Raw genomic sequence first — 21850 nt, 5'->3', positions numbered from 1 at the left:
ATTTACACAGTTTATTTTTTTTATATCATATTTTAATATTTCTGAAGATCTTATGAGTACAAAGTGCATCGTCATTAGAAAACAGTCTGGTGTCGATTATGGTTTCTGAAATTGCAACAAAAGAATGATAAGCGTGTGTGCCTGGAATCACTTTAGTATTGTGAAAAATGCTACTCGTCTAGGTCGCTCTTGGTTCATATTCTTCATGTGACACGTAACAATAATGCACAGTCGTGAATAAATCTCGACGTCTCTGCTCATTCCATTCATATAATTGTTTGGCAGTTGTTCATGTTATATGTTATGTCATATTAATTCTCGCGCCGTTCCAAAAATGCCACTCAGCATCCATGTTATATATTAATTTAAATTTTCAAAGACTAGTGATTTTGTTCTATTTTTGTACTAAGAGGCACTTCCATTAGACTTAAATACTGCTTCATGAATTTGAATTCTGTCTTCTAAAACTGACAGTAAGTGTGAAATCAAATAGTAACGTTGATTCCTATTTCATGGTGTAACTCGTCGAACTGAGCCGAATGATATTTAACACAATGGGTCTCCGAGGCTATATTCGAAAGTCGGATTTTCAGCAAATATAATACCTTTCTATAGAGAAAGGCAAAACGTACCAGAATTAAAGTTTCTTTTAAGATTTTTTTATCTATATTTTCAGTACTTCCGGGATCCGGTAAAACTGAAGTCGCTATTTTCAACCAGCAACTAATGTAACCTTTGAATCAAAATAGTTTTGAGTTCAGTTTAGATTTTCTTTCACGTTTTTGCAGTGTCACTTATAATGACTTGAATGGTTTGAAATTTGTACCTTATCATTTTGCATTATCGGTAACAAGAATTGGATTGGAAATTTAACAATTTTCTATATTATAATGAAATAGATATAATTTTGAGAGCATCTGTTGATCAGGAAAACGTATGATTCAGTTTAGTGTTATCGGCTCTACGAAAGTCAAGCGAGTACGAAATTAACGGTCCTTTATACTACATTGGTATGGGATCCAGGCCCGTGCGCAGGAATCATTCAAGGGGTCTAAATGATGAAAAAATCATAATCTTTGCAATTTTTTTTTCAGAACTATCGTTCAACAAAATAAATTCGAATATTTTGTATAATAAAAAGCATCTTTCGAACAACATTTTATAATCTTTCCGTGGAAAAATATTGACAAATAAGTCGGCGAAGAGGCATTTTTGAGAACGCTTCTTAAAAATTATGATTTGCGGTGTCCACTGTATATCAGCGCAGACTAATCAGAAGTGAACAAATCAAAGCAGCATAGTTAGAGCAGAAGTTTTTGTAGACTCCAACGTTTCTGTTTGATTTTTTTTTTAATTTTTTGAATTTTTGGTGGTTGTTTAAGTTCAAAAGTACGATTTTCCACGAAAATATCGACCATTTTGTAGCTGTAAAACCTTTTCATAGTAACAAACAACGAAAAGGAAAACGTTGGGGTCTGGTTTTTTATATGTAGAAAGTGTGTGCAAAATTTCCACTTTATTAGAGCCCTAAAGTACGCGTGGCACATTATGGCAACTTGAATATACAGAACAAGTTCTGAGAAAACTTTCTCGCTGCTTAAAAACTGTGCAAGGAACTGCTTCAAAGTTTATTCTGTTGCGGCGGGTGAACATTCAAGTAATTTCTTAAAACGAACTGTTCAAAATGGTTTATATGCTTTGTATGTATGTTTATGTATTAAATTTATCAATACAAAATTCTGGTTAGTGAGCTTTTTTATCCATTACCGAAAGCAAGAATCACATCTGGAAGAGAAAGCGTGGCACCTTATATCCGTTATGTCGAAACCATTAGTGAGAGATTCTTTATTGACTCAAAGGATGGGATGACAATCTGTGCATTTGCTCAATTCATTCTTAACAGAAGTATTTCAATGTGTGTCGAATTCCTTTGATTGTGCGATAAGTATTCAGAAAAATAATGGAGATAAACGTTCGTTTGACAATTCTGCTGTCCGAAAACATAAATTCGAACCAATAATTTTTGAAAGAGACGAAGTTCGACGGGTCAGCTAGTTGTCTATAAAATCGAACGAAACAAACAAATCAGGGGAGCTCGTAGGGTCTAACATTCTGAAAAAAGCCATATTTTTTTATTTGTATTTTGTTATAATGAAACATTTCGAGAATATTTTGTCAAGTTTTTAAGTCAATCGAAGCAGATCTGTGGGCCTGTGTGTGCAGCTCTTATTTCTTCATAGTATGAGATCGGCAAATATAAAGGCCCATAACTTGCTGAGTTTTGTTCCGATAGGCTTCAAAATTTCTCAGAATATTCTTGAAATGTTTTACTATCAGAAAATAGAAAGAAAATAATAAATGATTTTTCAAAAGTGTTAGACCCTACCCGCCCCTTAAACCATTATGCATTATTTCAATTTCGTATATAAACTCTCATTCAACTAATTTCATAAGCGATAATTACGAGAGATTACAAACTATAAGAATGATATCAGATTACTCTCAAATACTTTTTCCATCGATAGACGCATTTTGGAAGGGTGTGAAATATGAGCGGTTATAGAAATTTTGCTGCACACCATGCTTACAAACAACGACTTACACCCAAGCTTGTTGGATCGAGTTAGCGTGAACTGTTTGTTATTTAACCCTCATCGTACAATGTAGTTTGGCTAATCTCGTGACTTTTTTTAGTGTCGTGCCGTTTCATAATGGAGCACAAAAAATGGGTGTGTGTATGTGTGTGTGTATGTGTATATATATATATATATATATATATATATATATATATATATATATATATATATATATATATATATATATATATATATATATATATATATATATATGTGTGTGTGTGTGTGTGTGTCAGATAATTGTTTTCACACGTGTTGAAACGTCAAATTGAGAATTATTCACATTACTGCTTGTGAAACCAACTTAACAACCTGGAGGGATCAAGTTCCTTATAGGTTTATTAACTGGTTATACAATAAATTCATTTCACTGCTGTGAAACATATCAAACCAAAAACTTGTTGCATATCACGTAATTTGAATCGGAAAAAATCTAAAAATGCTCGGCTTGTAATGTATCTGTGTGTAAGGATAATGTCGCGAAGATTTGTTACGACTATTCTAGTGATATAATTCCATAGTATTTAGAAACTTCAAAAATTCGTTTGGAAAGCAGGTATGATGATTTTCACTTTCCTAATAAAATATCCTACAACATTAATAAATAAAAATTCAACATTCGACACAGAAAAACAAAAGTTATATGCCAATCGTACTCAACGTGAGTTTTAGGAGGATTGTATGCTGAGGGTTAAAAATAGAGATAAGATTCTCAATGATGACGGTACCGTTAAATCAGGCAACTTTTCTCAGCTGCTAGTTGGTCTCATTGAAACGTACTTGGATCAATACCACAACCATGTACAGTCCACTGTGCCGGGACATACAAATATCAACAAAATAAGCAACGAAAAATTTCATCCCAATACGGGAAAGGTACGATGATTAATAGAATTATGTACCTGCTTAAATACGCTAAGAGCGTTGGGAATTTCATCAGCTGTGCTGACGTGTGTACAATTCAGCTTCATTTTAATGGGTGGTTTATTATGACGATCCATTACATTGACCACTTTAACACCTCCTTCATTTTTATTGCAATGACTAATGCTGTAGTAAGCACCATATGCCATATTTTTATGTTTAATTATAACCAATTCTCTTCTTAACCCGGATCCGTTTCTCAAAATTTGTAACAAAAACGAGCATCCACCTAACAGTGAAACGATACCTTTTATTATCAATCAGCATGTGTTTTTCGCGTGAATATTCTTCGTTGTGTTTAATTTTCATGAAATTATTTTAATGATTATGTTAAAAATTTTTTTGAACTGCAAGACGAATAGAAAATAGAAATTGTATGAAACCCTAAAATTATTCATTTCAAGCTAAACATGTGACAATCGACTAAGCATTCCATGAGATGTAGAAGTGAGTTTCACTTAAAAGTTGTTGTCACTATTTGTGGTACTTCCAGAAACAATTTCCAGTGACCATCACAACCATAAATAGTTCGTATGTGCATGAATTAGTATGACGAATAAATTGAAATAGTTTTGAGCTCAACTTTGAAGATTTTTTGGTGTCGTTATCTTCTATGACGGTTTGAATTTGAAAAACTCATCACCCTGTTTTCGAAATTGGAAGTCGGAGTTATTCGATTTCGACTTCCAATTTCGAAATTACAGGGTGATAATTTTTAAAATTCACCGATTTTGTATGGAACCATAAATTTATTTTAATTTAAAGTTTTGGCCTTCTTTTAGCTTCTCGATTCCCGACACTTTCGAAAACGAAATTCGGAAATCAGTGTAGCCGGGTCAGTTAAATTCGCCTAATGGATTGTTAACCATTTCTTTAGATTTGAAATTTTTGGAAATCAGTGTAGCAAGCAGTTTTTATGGGACCTTAGGACCTGTTATTTGAATGTTAAATGGACGAAATACGTTCAGCCTTCTACTAGCAAAATAAGTGACATTATTTTAATTTTATTACATATATCGTCCTGTTGTTTCGGAACCAGAAGTCGGATCCAAATGAAATTTATACTGTTCATATGAGTCTAAAATTGTAGAAATCAGTTGAACCATCTCCGAAAAAAAATAATGAAACTATTTTTCAATCACAAATTTGCTTATCTCGATGAACTTCTTCGAATGGTATAAGGGTGTAAAAAGTTGTGTTCTTCCAGCAATTATTGTTGCAAGCAGTATAAATCAATATAAATATGAAATTGTACTGAATTTGAAAATACTGCCATCATTCTAATACATTTGTCATGTTCGAACGATTATGTTGCCAAAACGAACTGTGCTAAAGTCGAAACGTCATGAAAAAGGGTGCTGTTCAAAGTATTTTAGATCTAAGTCTAAAAACAAATTCTTTTTTCAAGGTCAATTGTGACAGATATTGTCAAAAAACTGAAAATTTTAACATAAAACTTCGTATAACCCATTTAGGGGTTATTTAGAACTTCGTGTAACTCAAAAAGTAAACCTCTGATCTCAAAATCGTTTAATAGCGTTCAGGGTGACGGAGAAACCCTTTAATTTGCGATTAATTTGATCAAAATCTCTAAGACCTCTTTGTTGACAATACACATACAGATACATACAGAATCGATTGGTATATGACACTCGGCCCTTTTGGCCTCGGAAATTTTTTCTATAGTTTTCATTCTATACCTAATTTTTATATTTATAAAAAAGGTAATACAAAAATAATGTAAACTATTGATCATTTCATGTGCACGCGGAATATACAGAAAACTGTTCTAATCCACCTAGTGGTGTGATGATGCCTTTCTCTTTTTTTATTTTCATAAGTGTTACTATTAGTTGTAATTGAGGAACTGGAAGCCGGGTTTGGACAAATTTTACATCAACTTATGTGATCACATCGATTTATAATAAAACACTCAAAACTCCTTTTACTGGGATAGAGAGGAAAAGTTAATTTCACAAAAATGTCAACATCTCTTTCAAAAACAGACGGTTTTTAACAAACTGTAGCTTCTTTGAAAGGTATTACAACGAGGTTATTTGAATTTTGGAATCTGTTTTGTTTTTGTGGTCAATTGTGTTTTTGAGGTCAAAAGACATTTTGACATAAAACTTGTTATAACTCAAAAAGTAAATAACGGATCAAAGAAAGAAAACAATAACGTTCTGGCTGATAAAAAGACCTTTCATTTGCAACTATTGGGATCAAAACTGCATCTACCTGCAACTGCTTGGAATTTGCGATTTGTTTCGCAAATATTTTAGTAGTGTTTTCTCTGAAGAACATCTAACTGAGGAATATCTCTTGTGGCGAATAATGTGTCTCTCCGTTCTCCAATTGGATGTCTTCTCATTATCTCAACTGCTACTGTGTGCTCATTATCTCACCTGCTACAGCATGTGCCAACTTAAAACGTTCATCTAGTGCTGAACCGATGGAATCCCATCTGAGGTAATAAAAAACTGCTCTGACAGTCTATTGGTTCCACTATCGATTATATTCAACTGCTCCTTATGTTCATGAGCTTTCCCTGAAATATGGAAGAAATCGTATGTGTTTCCAGTTTAAAAAAAAAAGGAAACAAGTGTACAGTATCCAACTACCGCGGAATAGAAGCTTTGTGCGCCGCGTCTAAGCTGTTTGAAATTATAGCTCTGGATTTTGTAACACATAATTGGTCTAACTATATATCTGAGAATCAACATGGTTTCATGTCCAATCGTTCGACGTCTACAAATTTAGTATCCTATACTTCCTTTATCATACGTTTGTAACAATCGCGACTACAAGTAGATTCTACACCGATTTCTCCGCTGTGTTCGACAAGATTAATCATCACATAACAATCTCAAACTTAAATAGGCTAGGATTTACCGGATTATTTCTGGATTGGCTTTACTCATATCTTACTGGTCGCGAAATGGTGTCTTCCTGGACTCTAAGTTAAATTTTACGGAGCACATTGAGTTTACTATCTTCAAAGACTCCAACTACTCATTTTCCGCGTTACTAAAGAGTTTGTTGATGCTCATTGCATGAAAGTATTGTATTGTGCCTTAGTTCGTTCTACGCTCGATTACGCCCCGGTTGCCTGGTCACCGTACTACCAATACGATATCCAACGCATTGAAGCAATCCAACGAAAATTTATGTATCTGCTTAGCGACGGTTTAGAAGAAACCATTGGAACCTTCCAAGTTCACATGCCAGATGCAAGCTGGTTGATCTCGATTTGTTATCTGTCCGTCGCGATGTCAGCATGACTGCTTCGAGCTCTAACAGCTTTTATAAATAAATATCCATCGCCGTAATCTTTGAAACTATTCTTTTCTTAGGATGCCCTACGCTAGAACTAATTATGGATATAACAAGACTTTGCCAGCATGTGCCGAATATTCAACCACTGTTCCCATTCATTCGACTTTAATCTATCACCGAACGTAGTCAAGAAATTAATCCTAGAGTTACTGTCTAATTAGTTTTAGTTTTAGTTAGTTTAGAAATACTATGTTGAAGTGAAATGTATCATTTAGATGATTGTAATCTTTTGATGCAAAAGAAGAGGAGTTTTATGCTTGTTAGAGAGCAAGTTTAACAGAAACTAACTCCACCGGGTTTTTCCCTGCTACAAATCAACAAATAAACTGAATCGGTCCAGCCATCTCTGAGATCTCCGCCTATTCATTTTGTACACAAACACACACACACACATACACAAACATTTGCTCAGTTCATCGAGCTGAATCGATTGGTATATCACACTCGGCCCTCCGGCCTTCGGAAAAAAATTCCAAAGTTTGAGCGAATCCTATACCTATTTTTTTAAATCTATAAAAAAAGGTAAAAAGTGCTTATGTTTTGAATCTTTTTCTGTTCCAAAAACAGCAGGAAAATATTTATTTTTATTTTTGTCAAAATATTCATATTATGTTTTCTTATTATGTAGGATTTGATACAGGTGGATATATTGTTTCCATGATAGACTGACCGCAGAAAATGAAATTTTCTTTGCGATAAAAACATCGATAATTGCGGACTCGCCCGTTCAAAACTTCGACAATTTTTGTGTTGTAATGGTAATGGATTTTACCGGTATCAAGGATTTTTTTCTTTCTAGTAATGTTTTCACAGGTGTAACAAATCGGTTATAACGGTCACAGATTTCATTATCTACCTGAGATTCTATCTGAATGATAATCGCAACTTAAGTAAAATTGAATTTTCGACCACTACAAATTTACAACGAAAAATAAAAACCAATTTGAATTGTTAAATTCCGGGTCCCTTGAATTCCCACTTTCCCCCCTGCTTCTCTATGGCCCTGCCTGTAGGTTTCATACCAGGAATTCACTTTATAATTAAGGAAAAAAATCAGTTATTGTAAAAAATTACAAACTACATCCAGTAATAAATATTGTAAAAATAATTAAATTCCGGGCAATTCTGACGAATTGTTTTGTTGATATAGTCACAAAAACAACAGAAGTTTGATTTAATTAATGAATCGAAACATAACGCAATCTCTTCTAAGCTGCCCACATAACTATTGAAGAAAGAATCTCTTTTCATCATAATATGCTGATTTTATTTTTATTAGCTATCTACCAGAAAAAAATTTTACTAGGAGTACAGTCACTTCTATTATAATATAATCAAGATAAATCAAACAAATTTCATGAAAAAATCATGATAAACAAATTATTTTTTAAGTGTGTACAGTTACGTTAATCGTATACACTGAAAACACAATTTGGACGCTAGCGTCATATGCAAAGAATTTGAACTATCCCTACTTGTAGAACTCATGAAATTCATGAAAATATACACTTACCTCATAAAATGCGTGTAAAAATTGTTGATATTTAGTTGAAATCATGATACATTTATCTGAAATACACACCAAAGCTTAGTGAAAAATAATCTAATCTAGCATGTTAGTGAATTTGCACATGGAATCTTGAAACAAATCGCTTTGGTTATGTATTGAAATGAAAAAGCATATTAAATTGAAGTGCTATTTACATATGAATCGATCATGCAAATTTTTATCAGTGTAGTCAACTATACGTTGCTAACTTCAATTCAACCAATTGTATGACAGCAATGTAGTATCGCCAGTCTATATTGTTGTGACTTTCAGAATCTCGTGTCATTTTTCTCTCCTCGTTGTACGTACGTATTTTTTTCTCGTTGCCACCATCTTGAATCGGGTTGGCTTCTTTAAAAAAGTCTGCTCAGTTTGTTCTTACTGACGACGGTTTTTTGTTAAGTTTGAACGTTCCCGGTACGGTATTAAAAAGTGTATCGAAATAGTGTTTATTTCACGGAAAATATTTTTCGGTTCGGCACCTTTGCAGGCATATGTCCGTCATCGATTTCCGCATTTGAAATTTGCTCTTTTCCTTCATTCTGCGAGTCTTTTCACGACTACAGCAAAGAAGAAGAAGAGCGAAGAATTCCGTCAGCAGAGGAAGTACGCCGGAATATTAGGAAGTGACAACGACGGGATGACATTACCCAGCAGTGCTCGAGTTTATGCGGACGTTAATTCGCACAAGCCCCGCGAGTATTGGGATTATGAGAATTATGTTGTTGATTGGGCTAACCAAGACGACTATCAACTGGTTCGAAAGCTTGGCCGTGGCAAATATAGTGAAGTGTTTGAAGCTATTAAAATTACCAACAACGAAAAGTGTGTGGTGAAAATTTTAAAACCAGTCAAAAAGAAGAAAATCAAACGAGAAATCAAGATTCTGGAGAATCTGCGCGGTGGCACGAATATCATTACGCTATTGGCTGTAGTGAAAGATCCCGTTTCGCGCACACCTGCTTTAATTTTTGAGCATGTGAATAATACTGATTTTAAGCAGCTATATCAGACACTTACCGATTATGACATCCGGTACTATCTGTACGAGCTCTTGAAAGCGTTGGATTATTGTCACAGTATGGGAATTATGCACCGTGATGTTAAGCCGCATAATGTAATGATTGATCATGAAAATCGCAAACTGCGGTTGATCGATTGGGGTTTGGCTGAGTTCTACCATCCAGGACAGGAGTACAACGTTCGTGTTGCTAGTCGCTATTTTAAAGGACCCGAATTACTAGTCGATTATCAAATGTATGATTATTCACTGGATATGTGGTCACTTGGATGTATGCTTGCTTCGATGATCTTTCGAAAGGAACCATTTTTTCATGGTCATGATAATTACGACCAATTGGTGCGTATCGCTAAAGTCTTGGGCACCGAGGATTTGTTTACGTATCTCGACAAATACAATATTGAATTGGATCCTCGCTTCAACGACATCCTCTCGAGACACTCCCGTAAGCGATGGGAACGTTTTGTGCATTCTGAAAATCAACATCTTGTATCACCAGAAGCATTGGATTTCTTGGATAAGCTGCTTCGTTATGACCATTATGAGCGTCTTACTGCAAGGGAAGCTATGGAACATCCTTATTTTGCGATCATCGTTAACGGTCAAATGCCTCCACCGTCGTCCTCTGCAAAAGGAAGCAACCAATAAAAATTGTACTGTAATCACATCTAATACCTACAATAAACGATGAAGAAGTATAAAACTAATTACAATGGTAAATAGAATTGATTTATTTATTTTTAACTAGTTACTGAAAAAAGTTAAGCAGGTGAAAAGTAAAGAAATTCCATAGCTGGTGTTTTCAGCTTAACTCCCCAAGAAAAGTTTTATCATTAGAATGTATCAGCCGGTTCAAATAAAATAAAATGGCTCGAGCATATCGTTCAGGGTGAAGTAGAATTAGCATCGTATTGACAAATAAACATTCGGATCATAAGTTTTCTGTATTACGAAATAAATCATCCTAATATGAATAAACGTGAATTTTAGATGGCTACCGCTATTCCACTTAAATTTTATTATCTTTATGTCAAACTGCTCGGAACTCATAAAAAGGCAATAAACAAATAATGATTTTTAATTTTGTCTTACGAAACCAAATGCATAATTAGTGCAGTGCATAGCACGAAATGTGTCTATATTAAACTTTAAAATGTTCTGTAAACACACAGATTATAACATATTCACTTACTTAGAGAATATTCTAATTCATAGCTTTTTCTATCTGGAATGTTTTATTCGTCTTCTTGTTCGTGAACCTCTCAATTCATACCTATTTTATGGCGGTTTTGCACTCAAATATTAGATATTTTATGAGTTGTTCTCAACCTGCCGATTCTGTATTTCGATCGATTGTGAATGTTTTTGTTTGGAAAATTCGATCTCGACTTAGATACAGAATACACATTTCAACTGCGATAGGAATATTCCAATTCGATCGAAAACAAGAATTTGGGTGAACGACTTTCTCTTATGATATTTGCACGACTTCGTACTTTTTATGATGCTCAAGTTAATGCATAACATATTCACATTCTTTTTTTCATTCCTATTTCAGCGAAATGGGCGCACATTTCTTGTATGTAAAAGCACTGGTTTGTCACTTCAAAACGTACCATGAAGGGAATCGGATTTACATTTAACATGTATCGTGAATAAGCTTCAATCGCTATAATAACAGCAACTATAGTAAAACTACGGTTTGTCGAAATGGTCACCTTATGTTACTCTGGCATGTTGAAAGAATGCACATAGAAATGCATAATGTCTACTTGACATGTCCTTCCACGAATCTAAATAAGTGTATAGGATGTTATGATTTGTGACGAATTACCGATACACGGTTGAATGTCGCCAATAAATTATAAAAAATATGGTTGGAAATTCGTTAGTGTAAGAAAACATAGAATGTTGAACATATACATTAAGGGCGCCTTATTCTACTCGCATAGTAGTTCCAATTAATAATCACAGGACAATGTAAATGCATAGTGAAGAATTATACATTTTGAATTACATATATAAAATTAAATTCCACATGCAAAATATTCACAATATTAGTTCGCATACAGTACATATTGCATTTTGGTAAAGAAGATAGAAATGCAAGAACTTCATGTATTCCGTGCCTCATCACGTAGATTTGACGTTCCTTGTGAAAAATAAGAAACTGAATAAACATCGAACTTTTTTTTCTAAATAGGCTGATTTTTCATATTGGGCTATTATTCAAGTATGGGAAATATAACAGAGCCGCAATAATTGTGAAGTATACATATCAGTTCAATTCATTAGTTCATTATTCGATTCATCATCATCACTCCTTTTTATATTTGGCCGAAAAATTGAGAATCTCTCCATCACATGCTCCCACCATTTATTCTTCATTCATAAATAAAATACTCGGCTATTTTGAGTCTATTGACTACTGTCAAATAGATTGCATTAGTTTTTTTTCAAATCAGCAGTTTTTTTTCTCTTGTGACAGTGGCTCAGACCTATTGATCCATAAAGCACGATCAGCAAAGTTATGAAGATACTTTGTTCAATTGGTGTGTTATTTTCGTAGGTAGAATTTGAATGATGGGTCATTGTTAGTACTAAAGCCTACCGAAGAAAAATCAAAAACTGCATTGAAAGATGTTTAATTATTCTCCTAAAAAGTGGTACAATGCATTAAACTGGTAAAATATGACTAAGCTAGGGGTAGACGACGAACAACGTTCGCCCAAAATGATCGTCTACCCAGCGAACGACTCGAAGAGGTTGAAGCCGGGTTTAAATAAACGATATAAATAAAAAACTGGTCGTCTCATAGTTCAAACAGAATGATATCATTCTTATATTACTACTATGATAAAAACTAAGATCAAAATAGTATTATTTGACTTAGATGGCAAGCATCGGTTTGACAGACGGCCAATCATCCGAAGTATTTTAATGGACGAGCGAATGTTGAATTGGTAATATTGTGATGGGTTTGAACTAAACTAATGCGTGGGACAATATCTGTTGGGTGGATAACATAAGCTCATTGAATTCTTAATCACGCGAAACCACGTACTCCCCAAACATCTCACGTATTCAAACATTTTTGTGTAGAATGACAACTGCAGATGTTGGAAAAATGGTAGAGCTCCAGTATCAAACTTTATGCACAAACGGTGCGGAAATGAATGTTTAAGTAAAATGGCATTCAGTTACCCACTGGTGGGCGTGGTCTTACAGATTTACACTAAACTGATTAGTTTTACTTCGGATTTGCATATTTCAGCAGACATGAAACGGTCAATGTGTCTCCGTTCATGGAATATCATAGACTTAAGCTAACAAACGTGCAACAGGGTATATTTACATATTCGGTTGATTTTTGTGTTCGAACCTTTTCCTTCACAAATTGAACAAACGTGATGAAAAGTTGCAACATTCACACTATCACCAAATTGGAACGATTATCGGTATTCCAAACGAAACAAGTCAGTTTTATTCGTATTTACGTTCTCTAGTTATGTCTGTGACATTACCCACTCGTCTTTTTTGTTTCGTTTTTATACCCCGGTTCTTCTAATCATTATGTCTACCAATTCTGTACGGAGTTTTTATTCTAGTGACATTTATCGTCCATGCGCATGCCAATTGTGTTACTCACTCATTCATACTGTGGAGGCGGTAGTGGTGGTCACGATGATTAAAAATCATGAGATCATGAAACATATCTCAACATGAAATTTCATGAGCAATATAATTTATATCTTGAAAATTTTTATGGGACAAGACATTGTTCAAGATATTCGTTTTGTTCATGAAATCATGCATAATAAGGCATAATTGACATGTTTTATGATCATGTCACCGGCAATGTATTTTAATCCGAGTACCGATGAGCTATCAAAATTGTGACCGAAATACTAACGAGATGACGACCAAAAACCTTTTAAGATGGTGGCTGTTACACGACAAGAAATGGAACTTGTTTAAAATAACAAAACAGCAGATTTATAAATTTGTTTTTATTTAATGTCAAGCTAGAATATAATTTCTCCCTCAAATATCTACAATGTTCTGTATGATCATTGTATCCGGTTTTATTCCTTGTAAAACGAAGCAATTTTTTTGCCCGTGAATGAACATGAAAGTTCGTATGCGTTTAATATGTGAAACCTTATCTGTTAATTTTTTTCGGGGTTTTTTAGCAATCAATGCGTAAGTATTGCTAAATCATATTTTAGACTGCATAACATTACATAACACGTTTTCCGAACAAAACTATTTGATGCGAATAGGGCACCAAATCAACATTGCATGCGATAAAAAGTATACACCAGGGTTTGAATTATTAAAACATATATAATAAATAAAAATTGTTTCAAATTATTTTGAAAGAAATCATTTATTCTTAAAAACAAAAATAGGTATGAATTTAACAAACAAATCCCAAGTAACAATTCGAATGCCTTATGGTTTTGATTATAATTTATAGGAGTTTCGTAATTGATTTTTCAATCACTACCTGTTTTATGACAACTATAATAAGTGTCTCTTTTAACCAGTAATATCATAGTTTTCAAAGCTTCTATAAAACCCTTTACCTACACTAAAAATAAAATTAAAATAAATAATTTGCACTGGAATAAAACCATGCAAACACTCTTAATATTGCTTTCAAACAGTTTCTTTAAAACATGATTGTCAGTTAAATTCTTTCATAAATCTAGTTTTGTGTGTGTGTGTGTTCATTTTATGACAATTACACTCAGAGTAAATTTGAGGGTTCTAAAGTAACATTTATGACACATTAGTTGTAGGCTATTTGATTTATTGCTTCTTAGGTTAAGTGTAATTTGCATTAAAAGAAATTTCATGGCCGCCATTATGATGTTCTATACCGTAGCATTTATTGACATCAAATAAACTTCGAAATGCAAAAACGAGGAAATATGTTGGACTTTCATGATTCATTTTCAGATCGTATGCACAAGTTTTATCGCCACATAATAGTTTTATACAAAAATGACGATGAATCACAAAAAAATAATTTTCATAAATCATGGAGACTTTTGCAAAAACCGCATTTATTTCAAGGCGATTAGTTATAATACTTATTTTTATCCTTACATTCACGATAAAAATAAAAGCGCATGAAGTTTTTACGTTCGGAAAAGGTCTCAAACTCGTAATTAAAATATAATATATTCTTACTGATTGCATTCAAAGTAGACATGACACACATACTCAAGAAAAATATCATCAAAACGACAGTTTATTCATAGCGGAATTCATTCCATCCAAAGAAATTTAATGTTGATCGTAAAGCTGGTTTCAAAATTTTCTTGAATTTGGAGTTTTAAAGCAGGTTTATGCTGATTCTTCATTTTGATTTATAAACCTTATGAAGAATGGTCCACTTTGCAGGAACATGCTCTTATAGAGGTTTTCAGTAGGCTTACGTGGAGTTTAAAGTTTTATTGCAAGATTTATTATGTAGCATTGAAGACAGCTAGAAGTATTTATTAATATTAAAAATGTTACTTGGGAAGGCATAAGTTGGAATAACTACTTATTTTAAGATAATATCTTATCAATCACTGACAAGTTTATAAATTCAAAGAAATGTGAATATTACCTTTATCTAAAAATAGTTAGCATTTCAAATTCACTATACAATTTTTTATCAAGAATTTGACAGACATATTTGTTATTCATTCAGGGGTTAACCTAATTTTTTGCCTAGGTCACATAACCGTTTTATGTTTTCTTTACCTTTCGTCTTTGACTCATCAGCGCATAAAAGTTTATGTTGAACTGTTGTGCCAACTAGAACTCCAACATAAACCGCTAAGAAGATGTAAAGTTTTTGCTGTTTACAGAACACTTTTTGTTCTGCACCGAAGTCTTTACTGACGTACTGAGCGGAGGCGCGTTTTGAATTTTATTCGTTTTTGTTATTAAAATATTCACTATTCACGCAGTGTGCAAAGGAGATTAATGTCTAATCCCAAATCGTTCTGGAAGCACATTAACGAGCAAAGGAGTTATATCGTTTATTTATACCCGGCTTTAACCTTGTTACAGTCGTTCGCCGGGGGAGCAAAAGAAGGAGTCAGATATTTCTTCACCAATGTTTTACAATGAACAGACAAGTTCTAGTATGCAGGAAATCTTTCATGAACAAATTCTCTGAGATATTTTCTAGAGAAATCTTAGCATCTTACCAAATCACTCAGGCGGCACTTAACGTTCCCGATTTGGAACAGTTAAAAAAATCAATCAACATAAGCGCAAGTTCCGTAAAAACAGCAGTCGCAAAAATGAAGTCTTCACACTCTGCTGGACCCGACGGTATACCGGCAGTTATTTTAAAGCGATGCTCTAGTGGTATTATAGTACCTCTAGTTCTTCTGTTCCGACTGTCACTTATGACTGGAGTATTTCCTGATATCTGGAAATCTGCTTATATGTTTCCTGGGTACAAAACAGGAGACAAGAAAAACATCGACAACTACCGTGGTAACACTTCTCGTAGCGCCGTTTCTAAATCGCTAGATCTTCTCCTTCTTGAGCCTATTTTTAATCACTGCAAGCAGTACATCGTAAAAACTCAACACGAGTTCATGCCAAAACACTTAACTGCCACTAACCAACTAACTTTCACGGCGCTTATAACGGGTGCGATGTCTAAAGGTCATCCAACGGACATTGTTTACACGGATCTCTCTGCTGCTTTTGATAAAATTAATCATGCTATCACAATTGCCAAATTAAACAGACTGGCTTCGGTTCCTACATTCTTCAGTGGATTCAATGGTATATCTGCAATCGACGACTGGCTGTCAAGATCAATGAAAATGTTTCTAAGGAGTTTTTTTGCTTGTTCTGATATTCCACAAAACAGTCATCTCGGACCACTGATATTTAAACTGTACTTCAACGACTTGAACTTTTCACTGAAAGGTCCACGATTATCTTTTGCTTTTTGTGTCAAAGATCTTGGTGTTCTTCTCGACGAACAACTGAATTACAAACAGCATATTACGTACATCGTTCCAAAGGCTTGTCGTTGTTTAGGATTTGTCATGAGAACCGCTAAGCACTCCACAAATATATATATTCTGTTTGAAGGCTCTCTACTGCTCGCTCGAAGACTTGAATCAATACAACGCAGATTTGTTCGTTTCGCTCTTGGCGTTTCCCCTGGAATAACCCTTATCAGCTGCCTACTTACGAAAACCGTGGGATTCTTATCGGTCTCTGCAATTGCGCCAGACCTGTACCATGCAATGCCAATTGCCAATATTTCGACGAACAATATTGATTGCCCTGCACTACTTAGTCGAATCAGTATCAATGTTCTTTCTATAGTACTTCGCAACAACAACCTCCTCAGAATACCTCTACGTCGTACTATCTACGGAATCAACAGTGCCGTTATTGGATTGCATCAAACCTTCAATGGAGTATCTATGGGATTCGATTTCCATTTCGACCCTACTGTGTTAAGCAAAGTTTTTGGAATCCATCCCCTGGTGCAACTCAGTCGATATAGAAACCGCTGTTGGCCGGAACGACGGAAACAAAGAAGTATATAGTGCGTTGAACAATGAGCCGATTTCGAAATGAGGAAAACCTTTAACAAAAGGGACCGTTATTAGTTCGATAAAATGCAATCGCTGTTGAATTCAAACAGTGTGAAATTCGATGTTCAATACAGGAACTTGAAACTTATCAAACAGTATCAATACCAAAAAGGTGTATTTGCTTCAGCTCACCAAGACGAATAGCATAGTCTGTATCCAGTTCATTAATGTGTTAAATGCAATAGAACTCACTAAAACAACAAGAGTGTTAATTATGTGGTACACAATAACATAAAGTAAAATATAATAGTGTTTATGGATGAAACCACTATCGAATTGTATGTGCATGACCTAACCTCAGTTGCTTGAGAGGATATTATTTGAACAACCATGTCTCAATACGGAGAAATGCTTTCCATAGAAACGAAAGTATGGAAAAATTTATTCCTCGGTATCCTGCATGGCTTACGTTTTCTAAGCACGTGCTTAATGAGGCCCATTACTTCTTATTTGATGTTTGGTCAACAAACAGATTTGCCAGTTAAATCACTGATTACCTACAACAATCAGCTGACCATAGTCAATATTGTCAGTAAGCTGTTCATTGTGGTAAGCCCTATAAAACCCTAGACAAAATGAAATTTACACCTAAAGACAATCAAGTTACTACTACATCAAGTAATTCTTGCTTCTGTTTGCATTAGTGCAGTCGAGTTCTTATAATCAATTGTGACCTAATATTGCTAATTAAGAGGCAGTGTCTGTGGTGCAGGTTACCAGCAGCGAGTACTACTGCCCACTTGTTAGCGGCGGGCAGATTTCTCCCCTGACGACGGGCTATGTCTGCCAGAGTTTTTTGCCTGAGTTCTGGCAGCGATTTATGACTAAATTTTCAACAGTGTTAGATAAACATAAATAACTCAAAAAGTAGATTTTCTCAAAATTTCGAAAACAAATACGTTTGTAGATCACCAAATGCTTCAACTAATGGATCTACTGAATTAACCAAATCGATTTATTTTTCTTCTGATTTTATAAAATTACCACTACCTTTATTTTTAAATGTGATCGTGTATAGCAAATTGTTGGTCCTTTTGCTTACATAAGATGAGTGGTAAAAGAGAGAAACGAGGAGGAAGAAATGCATGCGGCAGCGTTTTCATAATTTTATGGATCGCTATTATGATGTTCTTTATACAATGCATAAAATGATCAATATATCGATAATGAACCCTGATAATATTTAGAGACTTGACGAATTGAACATGAATAAAATTATCTTTAAAATCATTAACCAAGGTATTTAATTGCGTTTGGTAATTTCAACAAAGTTATTTTTTTCTTCTCTCTTTTTGTTTCTTTCTCGTCTGCAAAATTACCAACCGTGGCTCACCGAGGACCGCCCTTGCTGATGACCAACATGCGGGCCAGCCGTCGGGTCTTCGTAACCCGAGGGTTTTTCTCGTGGACCCACACGAACAGTAGGATGCGGCCACCATCGATATGCGCCAGCTTCACCGAGATAAGTTCCAAACCACCAACCATTGCCTTCTGGAGGCAGTATTCCCCAGAGTAGATCACCGTTACCCCAATGCGACATCACCACAATCGCTGAAATTATAAGAGTTTTAAGTAAAAAGTTATTGAAAAAAAGATCATGAACCTTTTGTTTCAAGTTTAATTCTTCATGCAAATTAATATTCATTGTGGAGTTGATCGTTGTACTAATCAAAAGCATGAGCGCCGTCCAAATTTTTGAGAATTTTATTCTAAAGTCAATATTAAAATTTAAATTACATTAATATTAAGAAGCATCATATCAAAAGATTTTCTTGACAAAGAAGAGTAATTTATTTAAATTTCATATTTCAATATCTAAACAAATTGTATTTATAGTTTTTGTTTTATTATAATATAAAAAACACATTTGTTGTTAATACTGTAAGCAAATTACATAGAATTCGTTAAATATATCAAAAGCAGATGCACTCAACAGATGACAAAAACTTATTGTATGTTATGTTTATATTGCTGGAATCTCAGGAAATCTATATTGCATTCATAATGGAAAGCAACGGAATGATAAATTCACATTATGATGCTGTCGATGAGACAAGCTCACTCATAATTCTATTTGTGCGAGCTACTAGAGGACTCGTTGGTGGTATGCTGAGCTTGTTAAACTAAAGAAACTATGCAGAAGACCTTGGAATCGTCGAAGCAGAGATGGGTCGTTCGTATCAGCTCGATGCGTTTACTAAAAAGATCTTCGATCATCTGAGTGAAGTGGTTGGAAAAGCCTTTTCTCGACGCGTCAAGTAGATTTATTAAGTTACGACGACGGTGATGTACTTAACTATATTTTTAACAATCACTTTTCAACATGTAAGCATCCATCACCGATAGCTGTTCTTAAGATTTTTCAGGTAATTATGCAGAATAGAGACGTTTGAATCGGTTAAATGGACAGTTGAGAGTTTTGCTCCATAGTCTTCTGGAAGGGAATGAATTCTCCCCGTATTACTCCAAAAAAAGTATGAACATTAAAAATACTAAATTTTAATTTGTGTGAATGAGATTACGGTACTTCATATAAATTGATATGTAATTGTCGTTTCTCAATTCGTTTGATAAGGAGCTATATTAAAACAGATTCATAGTTCTTCCTGTAGTGAATAGATCCTTCTAGTAATGACCTCAAAAGATTTTAACAGATTGTTTGTCATTCGTTATGGAGTTCCGAATATACTTTTTTTTGTTTCAATTATAGAGGCTTTAACATCTTAGGTCATTCGCTTCTTCGGACCAGAAAATCTTTCTGACCCTATCTGCGGGGTTGGGAATCGAACCCAGGCAGGCTGCGTGAAAGGCATCGACTATCCCATCACACTATACCCGTCCCCTTCCGAATATACTTCGGCTCATAAATATTGTAAAACATCTTTCATTACTTTGGGAATGCAGAATGGTGTCGCTTATGAAATCTCTAAATCCTGTCGGGGGTTAGAGGTTCCTTTCCATGTTCCTTTTATTCTTCCCTTCCCATCAGACAAATGATGACAGACTCATGCAACACTCCATTCATCGACCACTGCCGATCGCCTGCTGAAAGCTGGATTTACAAGAACCCGAGATGACATAGTCTAAAGATACTATTCTAGTTTTAAGTTAGTCGCGTTTCCTTCGATTGATCAAAATGACAATTGAAATTGCATATTCAACCAAATACGTGATGCTTGAGAGCAGAATTGCAATTTGTCACGTCGAGTAACCTTGACAGACTGACTTAAAACATCGTCGACTGTAATCTGTACTGTGAAAGTGATTATCAAATGAGATACTCCTTAGTTCTATGACCAAGTAGAAGTATACTCGAAGACAGGCGACTCTATTGTTTTTTCTTTCATTCTTCTATTCCCTATCGAAGTGAAAAAGTAAAAGAAAGTACTAACATGAACCTAAATTGAAAAAGCTCATTATTCTTTGCAAAAAGTCATCGGACTTTAAGTTTATTGGAGTAAATGAATAAATTTCAATTTTTATGCTTTTGGATCGTAATCAAGCAGTGGAAGCAGAAATGAAGATAATGTCAATTGCTTCTGTAATCCATGAGCGTTCTGACAAGTGAAATGTCCAGAGAATTTTAGAAATCGGTAAAGGACCGATGTTAGTAGTGTGACAGAATGATCAAAATCTATCACTCATCTATAGCCGATCACAAATAAAAAAGCAATTAATTATGAAAAAAGCAATTAATTAAAAAGGAGGGGGGGAGAGATAATTGGAAAGTCTACGAATGTCTACGAGGGGGGAGGGGGGTTAAAAAATACCAGATTTTGGTCTACGTGGTTTATGAACGGTCCCCAGACGGCCGCGTGTCATATACCATTCAACTCAGTTCGCGAATGTATCTAATTAGAGTTTTCTGCATTACCCTTCTCGGAGATGGCTCAACCGATTTTCACAAACTTAGATTTAAACTAAAATTTCACAAAATTGGATTCAAAAGAATCAGCAAGTTTTTACAAACTTAGGTTCAAATGAAAGGTCTTATGATTCCATACACATCTCCTGATTTTCATCCAGATCTGATCTCTGGTTCCGGAGTTACAAAGTGATGAGTCTATCGGCACCGAGCACACATGAGCCCAAGTTTTCAACCGTTTTGAAGAAAACGTGATTCTGCGTATGCACGAATGATAGGTAGAGGCAAATCATAACCATCTTACGAGATGTGCGCACGAAAAGATTAAAAAAATCGATGGATTTAAGTTTCTTGGAAAAGATATTTGCGATATATATGAAATGTTTACAGTCGGTAGTACAGTAATATCGTGCCGGTGGTGTAGTTCTGTCAATGAAAACAGTAAATTACATTTACATACATACTGTGACCAGAATTAGTTAAAAATCCAATCACAAACCAGGTTTTTGAATTCCATATACAAAAAAATGCAGGACTTCGCTTGGTTCGTTTGTTTTCTAATAATTGGTTCAATAGAAATAGAGCATGAGAGGTACACCAAACAACTGTAATGAAAACGAAGACTTTGTCTGTATTATAAATATTCAGAATGAAAAATATTTTTTTATTGAAAAATAGGAACATTTTGCGATCTACGAACTGATTCAAATGATATATTAAACTCGGTTAAAAAGTCGATTTTAACAATGATTCCATAACCTCTCTTTAAATAAATATATAAACAAAACCGAACTACCTGTATTCAATTTTTGGGAACTTCTGAGCAGTAAGAAGTAAGTCAGTTTTTCCACATTAAATTGTGACACCATGTCAATTTACCCTATG

At 34.5% G+C, this 21850-nt stretch overlaps 1 protein-coding gene across 1 annotated transcript; it reads left to right on the top strand.

Moving 5' to 3' along the window:
• The first annotated feature begins 8716 nt into the window (after positions 1-8716).
• Positions 8717-10173, top strand: LOC131426699 (casein kinase II subunit alpha). Its single transcript, XM_058589623.1, has 2 exons — positions 8717-8862; positions 8936-10173. Exon 2 carries the CDS (start codon positions 9086-9088, stop codon positions 10112-10114), a length of 1029 nt encoding a protein of 342 aa, XP_058445606.1. The 5' UTR covers positions 8717-8862; positions 8936-9085; the 3' UTR covers positions 10115-10173.
• The last annotated feature ends 11677 nt before the right edge of the window (positions 10174-21850 follow it).

This window comes from Malaya genurostris, chromosome 1, assembly GCF_030247185.1.
Source record: "Malaya genurostris strain Urasoe2022 chromosome 1, Malgen_1.1, whole genome shotgun sequence".
In the NCBI taxonomy this organism is placed as follows: Eukaryota; Metazoa; Arthropoda; class Insecta; order Diptera; family Culicidae; genus Malaya; species Malaya genurostris.
The sequence above is the reverse complement of the archived record's forward strand: the minus strand, read 5'-3'. Positions and strand labels throughout refer to the sequence as shown.

What these genes read in the sequence shown, in the direction of transcription:
- LOC131426699 (XM_058589623.1), top strand. Translation starts at nt 9,086, where the DNA reads ATGACATTACCCAGCAGTGCTCGAGTTTATGCGGACGTTAATTCGCAC.